Below are 7,484 nucleotides of genomic sequence, written 5' to 3'. Positions count from 1 at the left end.
TTGGCTATTGGCTAATGGCAAATTACGCAATTGAAAATTTTAGCTTCAACGTCCAGTCCTGAAAAATATGCGATATTTTTTGGAAAAACAATCTTACTGCCCAGCAAATTGAAGCGCTCCTTTCTCTTGGTTTTTTCTGATTTTCGCTCATTATTTGGACCTAGAACTGCAAGTCCATCAAGTGACTTCGCTTCCTATATAACTGAATATTGGACTCGGGCTATTTCTCGAAATGAACTGCTAATGTTCGCCATTACAATGAAATTTGTGAAGCAAAAACGAATATTCCAACTTTAAGCGGCTGCAAAACAATTTTGTCAACAGCCACAAATAGTACCTTGATAGATCCATATGGCCTAATTAAAAGCGTACGTATTACGAAACAAAGCACTTGACGCTGAATGGAATGCGGGCTTTGTCATTTCATTACATGTCTTGACTGGACTCGATTCTAAAAACAACCCCGATTGACGCATAGTAAAAACCAGAATGTGATAAGCAAACGATTTGTCCACGAGTTTCTTCATTCGGATGTAAACTCGTGGTTTTTCTCTTGAAAATGTTACTTCTTCTGACGAAACGTCTCATTAGATACGCTAAAAATTACTAATTTTCGACTTCCATCTTGCGACCATTTCCTGTGAATATTAAGTTTTAATCGAAATTGAATGCCTGTCAGCTGCGAACTGAATAGAATGGTTTAAATTTGCTGAAAAGATTAAGAAAGTTGTGTTAAGAAGTTCAGTTAATCCTTCCACCCTGCCACTAGAAGAAGACTAGTTTTGAAAAAACGGATGTGAGTTTTCTTTGTTCCGACTTGTTAAGTTCTTGATTGCTGCTTTGCTGTAAGAAATTACCAACACCTAACGGATATATTGAAGTCTTACTTCTATGAAAACTACTGATTAATTACTATTGCCTGGTAGCGTTCTTCTTCTTCTTCGAACATCTTCTCGGCAATAACAAAAAAACCTGAACAAAACCAACGACTTTCAGAGCTTCAAAATACCCATTAAGATGTCCAAAATAATCTTGGCAGCAAATGGGCAAAACGGGGTTTAAATGCTGCAAAAATCAATAGATGAGATGCATGCAACCTCCGGACATTGCGTTTTTACCTGACAGTGGAGAAGTGCTGCACAACACGAAGACGTGGGTGGCATGGATAGGATAGAATGATCACACGGTCGCGCGTTGAGAAATTTGAATATCTGGTAGAACTTGAGAGAAGTTTTGAAAATCGACGTAGTTTCGGGGAATTCTGTCCGCATAAGTGTTATACTTGAGCCTGGTTGGAGCTGATGCGCACATTGAATGGCATTTTGACTATTAAAATGGTCGATTCCGAATATAAAACTAAAATAAAAAGTTAATACTACACTAAGAAAAAGTGCTGCTGTATGGACAAGTTAAAATTGTTAGTAATAACTAGGACGGTACCTTTTGTAAGCTGCGAGATCCATTTCAAAACGTAATAAAAATGGCAAGTAAAAACATACGGGTTTATTTCATTGAGTTCCTACTACACTGCTCCCAGTGAGATTAAATGGAAAGTTGCTATGGAATAAAATGTTTCATTTCGACAAATTACATCACTGCAGGCAGGTCTCCCGACTATACGGATCGGACACTCATTAGACCTGAGAAAAGATTTTAGCATAAGACTATATACAAGTATGGAGCTCATTTCGAAGTAGTTTTAAATAATTCATTAATTAGTACCTAGTCAGTTTTCGCAGCTCAAAAAATTAAGTCAACACAACTACTGCAAGGAGTTCAACAGTTCCCTAATAAAAGCGATCAGTACCTGTTAAATTGCATTTCTTATCCAAAACTTCAGGAACAGGGAAGAAGTTTGGACAATCCGCATCCACGGCGACGATCAAGTTGTGTTAGCATACGTAATGAATAACAGGAACTTTATGCGTGGATTTCTTTATGTGAAGGTACCGGATCCAACATAGCAACGCCCTTTTCAAATTAATCAGTTATCCGCATCAATGTTACCGTAAGTCCATTTTTTTCGAACGAGCCTTTTGCCCTCTACTTGTTCGTTACAATGGTTTTTCATGGCTGTGAACGGTTCCCTGGTATTGTCCAAGCTGTCGACTGAACTTGTCAATACCACTAAGGAAACCTATGGAAATAGCATAATTGCAAACATTAAAAACAGACTTTTTGGGGGGCTTGAAACAACTGTTCATGTGAAAGTAGTGTTGGCACATATTTAATCACCACTGCAATGCTTTGCGCAGTTTAATGGCTAAAAGAGTCGGTCTGATAGCATTTAGCTAACGCCAGATTTCCAAAGACATTTTCGATGCTGTGCTGCATTATCAAGCGAAAACTAAAAAATTTGAACATTTCAGTAAACAAGGCAAGAAGAGCGAACAACTCGCGACCCAGCCAGTTTCTCCTGAAAATAGAATGCTTTCACTCAAATAATATGCACTTCATGCAAAAACTGTCCTGAAAAATCTGGGTAATAATATGGTTTGGACCCTTCTGGACTTCGATAATAAGTCGCGTCTAAACGAATTGAAATTTTGTCATAGAACTTTCGGGTGTTGGAAACGTGGCCACTAAGAGAAAAAGTGTTAGTAATTGGCTAATCTACAGGGTAAGTAACTTCTTATTATCGCAATCCAGAAGAAGCCAAACCAGATAATTACGAAAATCTAAGTTATCAGACCTCAAAGTAACTACCAAGAAATTCAGAAGTTAGTTTACCATTTTATTGTTCCGTACACGTGTCTACTAGAGCACAGAGAAGCTGGATGGACATTCACCCCAGTAAACGGATGCTTCTTTCGAAACTCGCAGGATTGACAATACACCATGTGGTGCCTGCTACCACTTTGCTGGAGACCTTCATACATGTAAACGTAAATTAGATTAATACACAAAAGGACTGATTGGCAATAATAATCGGAAATAACTTAGTTTACAATTTATTTTAAAATTAATATCACTGTTGTTGGGGGTTATACAAAAGTTCAACGCTTATGCTACAAGGCTCTTAAAAGACTGTCTATATTTACAAACCAAATTAGCAGTTAATCCCTTGCATAGCGTGCCTGGTAGGCTGAATCCCACTGCAATAGAAAAATATACATAATATCACAGATACATTAAAACAGCCTTGGGTGGGAACACAACATGTGGTAGTTAACAATCAGTGAAAATCAGTCTTTTCGTGTCCTTGTACATTCATTCAAGTCGTGCATGAACCGATCCAGTTCAGCATTAACTTCCCTATAAATTTCAGAATCGAAATTTTGCTTTGGCTCAACGGGAACCTCCGAATTGACATTTTCAGATAAGCAATGTTGCCACTTGAGTCGCCTCTCTTCTTGTTTCCGTTGCAGTTCCCGTTTGGCGCAGGACAAAGCATGAGTTAAAACAGCATGAACGAAAAGATCTTTACGCCCCTGTTTTTGCAACTTGTTTTTCTTAACTTTAATAACTTTAATCCAGCCAGGTAATTCGTACGGGGCTCGATTTCGGTCAGCAACAACGCCCATAGTTAGACAAAATTAATTTGTCTGGTATACAGTTAAACACACCTGAATAAATATTCTGGCCTTTGGAGTTCTTCAGCTACTTGATGAATCACTTTCAGCACTAACCAAATGGCACATGTAGGTTTCTGAACACAAACTAAGCACGAACAAGCTTCCACATACAAAGGTTCACAACTGAATCGAACTGAATGACGCAGGAAAAGGTGCGGTGGGGGTTTTATAGACGGAGCTTTCAACACAACCGAAACGTACGCCCGCCGAAAAAAGTAGTCCCAACTAAATTGGGTATTTACCCAATCAATGTCTCGTTATTGCTTAATTTTTTGGAGTCAGACACAGAATAACTCGATTGTCTTCCAAACAGTAGCGAAATATTTAGTAACTAATAACTAAAAGTGATTTTGGCGAAAAATAATTGAAGACGTTTATAATCGTTTGACTGGCGAGGGACAAAGTTCWAGGAAACAACGTTGCCGCTTACATTGTAATTTCCCATGTGCACTGAAAGGTCCTACATATTTATACATTTTTGTCTATGGCTATTGCGAAATGCCTTGCGAAAGCTCTGTGAAAACTTGCAGTTTCCATGTAAACTCGTTTGTGTTGGACACATTTTTGAAAATTGAGCATAAATGTCGATTTATTGTTACAGTGTATCAACTTTTAACAGCTCTGTATATTTTAATGTCAAAACTTCAACAACCTTCCAGCAAATGGAGAATAAAATCTGCTGAAAATACTGTAAAAAATGTACGTTTCTATCTCGACTGGTTTCTACAGAAATTGACTTGAAGTTCGGGACAATTGTTACTCAACAGGATAACTTTATAGATTTTCTCTCTTTCAATAGGGGCCTGAATCGATTGTCTCTGGAATAAGCCTTTTTCTATGCTCTGGAAACTATGCGGAAATGGAGGCTTAAGACGTAGGTACTGAAAATGTTGTGAGAATTACGAGTTTATACCTGAAATGGTTCGGTCTGAATTGATTTTAGGGGCTTTTAACAACTCTGGATATTCTCATAAGAATTTTAATAGGAATCCAATTTGAGTGAAACTAGAGAATATAGAGAAGATGGTCTATTGAAAGCGCTTTGAAACGTTCAAGTTTAAACGGGACTTTGAATTTTTGTTAATCGATTTTAAGTGAGACAGTTTCACTTAACTCTACTTTGGACATCTTCACACACTTCAAAATAGATCTGATTGAACTGAAACTTTGAACAAATGGGGACTCAACTCTACGAAAGATGATCTGAAAATCTCCACTTTCTATGCCGACTGGTTTGACCTGGACGAGTTTTTGAAATTTGACTAAGTGCGGAACAATTGTTACTGAACACGATCACTTTTGAGTAACTCTGTTTTTATTAGTTATCTGATTTGAGTGACTCAGTAAATTGAGGTTCAACTGTACTCTATAATATCTGGAAAGTTGGAGTTTCTACTAGATCTGGTTTGGTCGGGACGAACTTTTGAAAATTGACTTCCAGTCTGGCACAGTTGTTACGTTGTACATAGAAATTGCTGGAAATTGCATGTTTTTCCACCAATTTGGATCGGATCAGTGCCTTCATTGCTAATTATTCGGATGAAAAACGGAAAATTCAACATTTTGCTTCATTTTGTCTTTAGAAATACAAAACAAAAAAACCCGATAGGAAGACCACACCGTCCAAAAAGTCAATATTTCTAGTTATTCAATCGTGAATAATACAACTACAGATTATATTAACAAATAATTTATTTATATAACAATTTTCAAGGCTAGTTAACAACAAGGAATTTTCTATACGAATTTCATTTAAACGGCGGCTTGATTTCGGATGGCTCTCTGAAAACCAAATACATAAGCAGTTGACTAAACGAACTTAATCTATACCTACACACACCAAAGAAGAGGATTTGACCTAACTTTTATTAACAAAAAATGTCTGGCTCCTCTGCAAATGATGGTCAATCAATATCAAGCGTACGATGATCAATCAATAGCAGAGGAGCCAGTATTATTACGGGACACCCTGTATTATATGAGCCTCAAAAGTCTGAGAAGGATTATTGACGAAATTTGTCACTGGATTTTGAACACATTTATACGATATTTACAATGAATCGTCCTTTAAACGTTGAGTTTAATAACATTTAGTTGGATTTTCAGCAATGAACGCAAATGAACGATTTTCCAAATTCCAACAAAGAAATTCGCTCAACATTCATTCGAAATTGTAATCGTTAGGTTTTTACGACTGCTCTATTTACCTTGATAGGTTCCAAGGCATGGGTGGTTTGCAACCCTAAACTTCTCAAAAGAACTATAGGGGTAAATTTCGTATTGTATAGTCGATGCAAAGCCTCAACGGCCAGCATCGTTGGCACGTTGTGTTTTTGTCGCTCCGACTCGTATCCCTTCAGGTAGTCCATGTTACCTGCAAAAGGAATAAGGTTTACCCTCCTAGTTGTTGCAAGGCATTTCAAAGAGGGGTTTTCTTGGAACGACCAATGACTCACACATTACAACAAGAAAATGTATGTGTATACAACATTTACATACATTACAACAAGAAAGTGTATGTTTTATTAGTCTCTAAGCGGAACAGTTGCAATGCATGGATTAAATGTACTACACCATGTTTTTAAACTCAGCTTTTGTTTCTGCAGCCCTTCTCCAGTTGTAGCCTGCAGTAACAAAACTCAAACCTTGTTTGAAAAAAAAATCTTCAAGTAAAACAGAATACAGCATCTTTAAGAATGCTGTACTTAATCCAAGGATACATGATATAATAACTGCACTTAAAACTTGGAAGATCACAACCAAACTGCTTTGTTAGGAAAACTTGCTAAGACGGCTGTCTTGAAAGTTCAGGTTCTCTTGTCCTAGCAGGAAACAAGTACCCAATTTAGACTAGAAAATAATTTATTAAAWTTAAGRACTTACTCACTTAAACATTACTCGTAATGTTTTCMCSTTCACTATCATTATTGTCGAATTTRATCTGATTATATCGCTATTAAAAGTGGTTGGACGAGCCGCCACTGAACAGTTGCGACATTAAACTACTTACTGATTGCACTYGCTGAATAAACTRCATCTCCCAATATTTTGTTCAAACAAGCAACATCGCCAAAACCCAAATTAACCCCTTGGCCCGCTAAGGGATGAATTCTATGGGCCGCGTCCCTGCAAATCGTCTTTTAGCTTAAAAAAAACAGCGCTTAAAGTGCTACTAACCCGACCAGGGCAACACCTTGCCTAATGTACTGGCTAGAGTGGCCAAATCCCAACGGAAAGGCTGCTCTACTTCCAGAGTCGATGTCCTGGACCTTCGGTGGATATGCTCTAACTTGGTCTACTGAGCAGTTGAACATTCGCAAGAAAGTATCAAATGCACTGGTAGCTTGCAGGACCAGGGAAGATCTGCTGAAGGTACCAGACTGAAAGAACTTGTGCAAGTGCTAATCTGACTAAGATACTTCTGAGAGTTTGATCTTACGATAGCTGTGTTCAACTCAGCTACAAAGTCCTGATTCGTTAAACTAAGCAATCGTTTGGCTTCATCGGGAGTCGTGGACCATACTAGGGAACTGAGTTCTTCAGTCAGCTGAAACATTTACATAGTCGAGTCATATTAGTCAAAATAGGGTAACAATCTCGGAACTCGAGCTGTTAACTCGTATAAACCTGTATTTAGCATCCTAAAACTTGTCTCAAAACCTACTTGTGATAGTTGGAATGATTATGACGCTTAAAGTCGCGTCTTTAGCGTCGCTTAAGCGAAGTCACTTGATGTGGCAATAAGCTTGCAGTTCTAGGTCCAAAGAATGAGCGAAAATCAGAAAAACCAAGATAAAGGAGCGCTTCAATTTGCTGACAGAAGATTGTTTTTCCAAAAAATATCGCATATTTTTCAGGACTGGACGTTGAAGCTAAAATTTTCAATTGCGTAATTTGCCATTAGCCAAT

General features: G+C 37.8%; 1 protein-coding gene and 2 long non-coding RNA genes across 5 annotated transcripts in view; 1 reads left to right on the top strand and 2 right to left on the bottom strand.

Annotated features, from left to right (window-relative positions):
- Positions 1-7: 7 nt before the first annotated feature.
- Positions 8-3,734, bottom strand: LOC109543549. Its single transcript, XR_002172507.2, has 7 exons — positions 3,567-3,734; positions 3,046-3,095; positions 2,731-2,869; positions 1,808-2,137; positions 1,441-1,640; positions 1,119-1,356; positions 8-1,065 (listed from the first exon to the last, which is right to left on the bottom strand). It is a non-coding gene; the product is annotated as an uncharacterized LOC109543549 (long non-coding RNA).
- A 383-nt stretch (positions 3,735-4,117) lies between these two features.
- LOC109543551 lies at positions 4,118-4,882 on the top strand. 2 transcript variants are annotated; one of them, XR_007280488.1, is made up of 2 exons: positions 4,118-4,449; positions 4,519-4,882. It is a non-coding gene; the product is annotated as an uncharacterized LOC109543551 (long non-coding RNA). The 2 variants fall into 2 exon arrangements; XR_002172509.2 differs by having other exon boundaries at positions 4,118-4,453.
- A 367-nt stretch (positions 4,883-5,249) lies between these two features.
- The window catches only part of LOC109543548 (ubiquinone biosynthesis monooxygenase COQ6, mitochondrial), a 30,282-nt gene continuing 28,047 nt past the window's right edge, over positions 5,250-7,484 (bottom strand). For both annotated transcript variants that reach the window (XM_019913320.2, XM_019913321.2), the window contains 5 exons: positions 7,015-7,122; positions 6,753-6,955; positions 6,586-6,701; positions 5,783-5,949; positions 5,250-5,357 (listed from right to left, as the gene is read on the bottom strand). In XM_019913320.2, the coding sequence (XP_019768879.2) occupies positions 5,328-5,357; positions 5,783-5,949; positions 6,586-6,701; positions 6,753-6,955; positions 7,015-7,122 (624 nt within the window). In that variant the 3' untranslated portion in view covers positions 5,250-5,327. The remainder of the gene's footprint in view (positions 5,358-5,782; positions 5,950-6,585; positions 6,702-6,752; positions 6,956-7,014; positions 7,123-7,484) is intronic.

The sequence above is a fragment of the Dendroctonus ponderosae genome, unplaced genomic scaffold, assembly GCF_020466585.1.
Source record: "Dendroctonus ponderosae isolate FM_Combo_2020 unplaced genomic scaffold, Dpon_F_20191213v2 Dpon_F_20191213_10, whole genome shotgun sequence".
NCBI classification, from domain to species: Eukaryota; Metazoa; Arthropoda; class Insecta; order Coleoptera; family Curculionidae; genus Dendroctonus; species Dendroctonus ponderosae.
The sequence above is the reverse complement of the archived record's forward strand: the minus strand, read 5'-3'. Positions and strand labels throughout refer to the sequence as shown.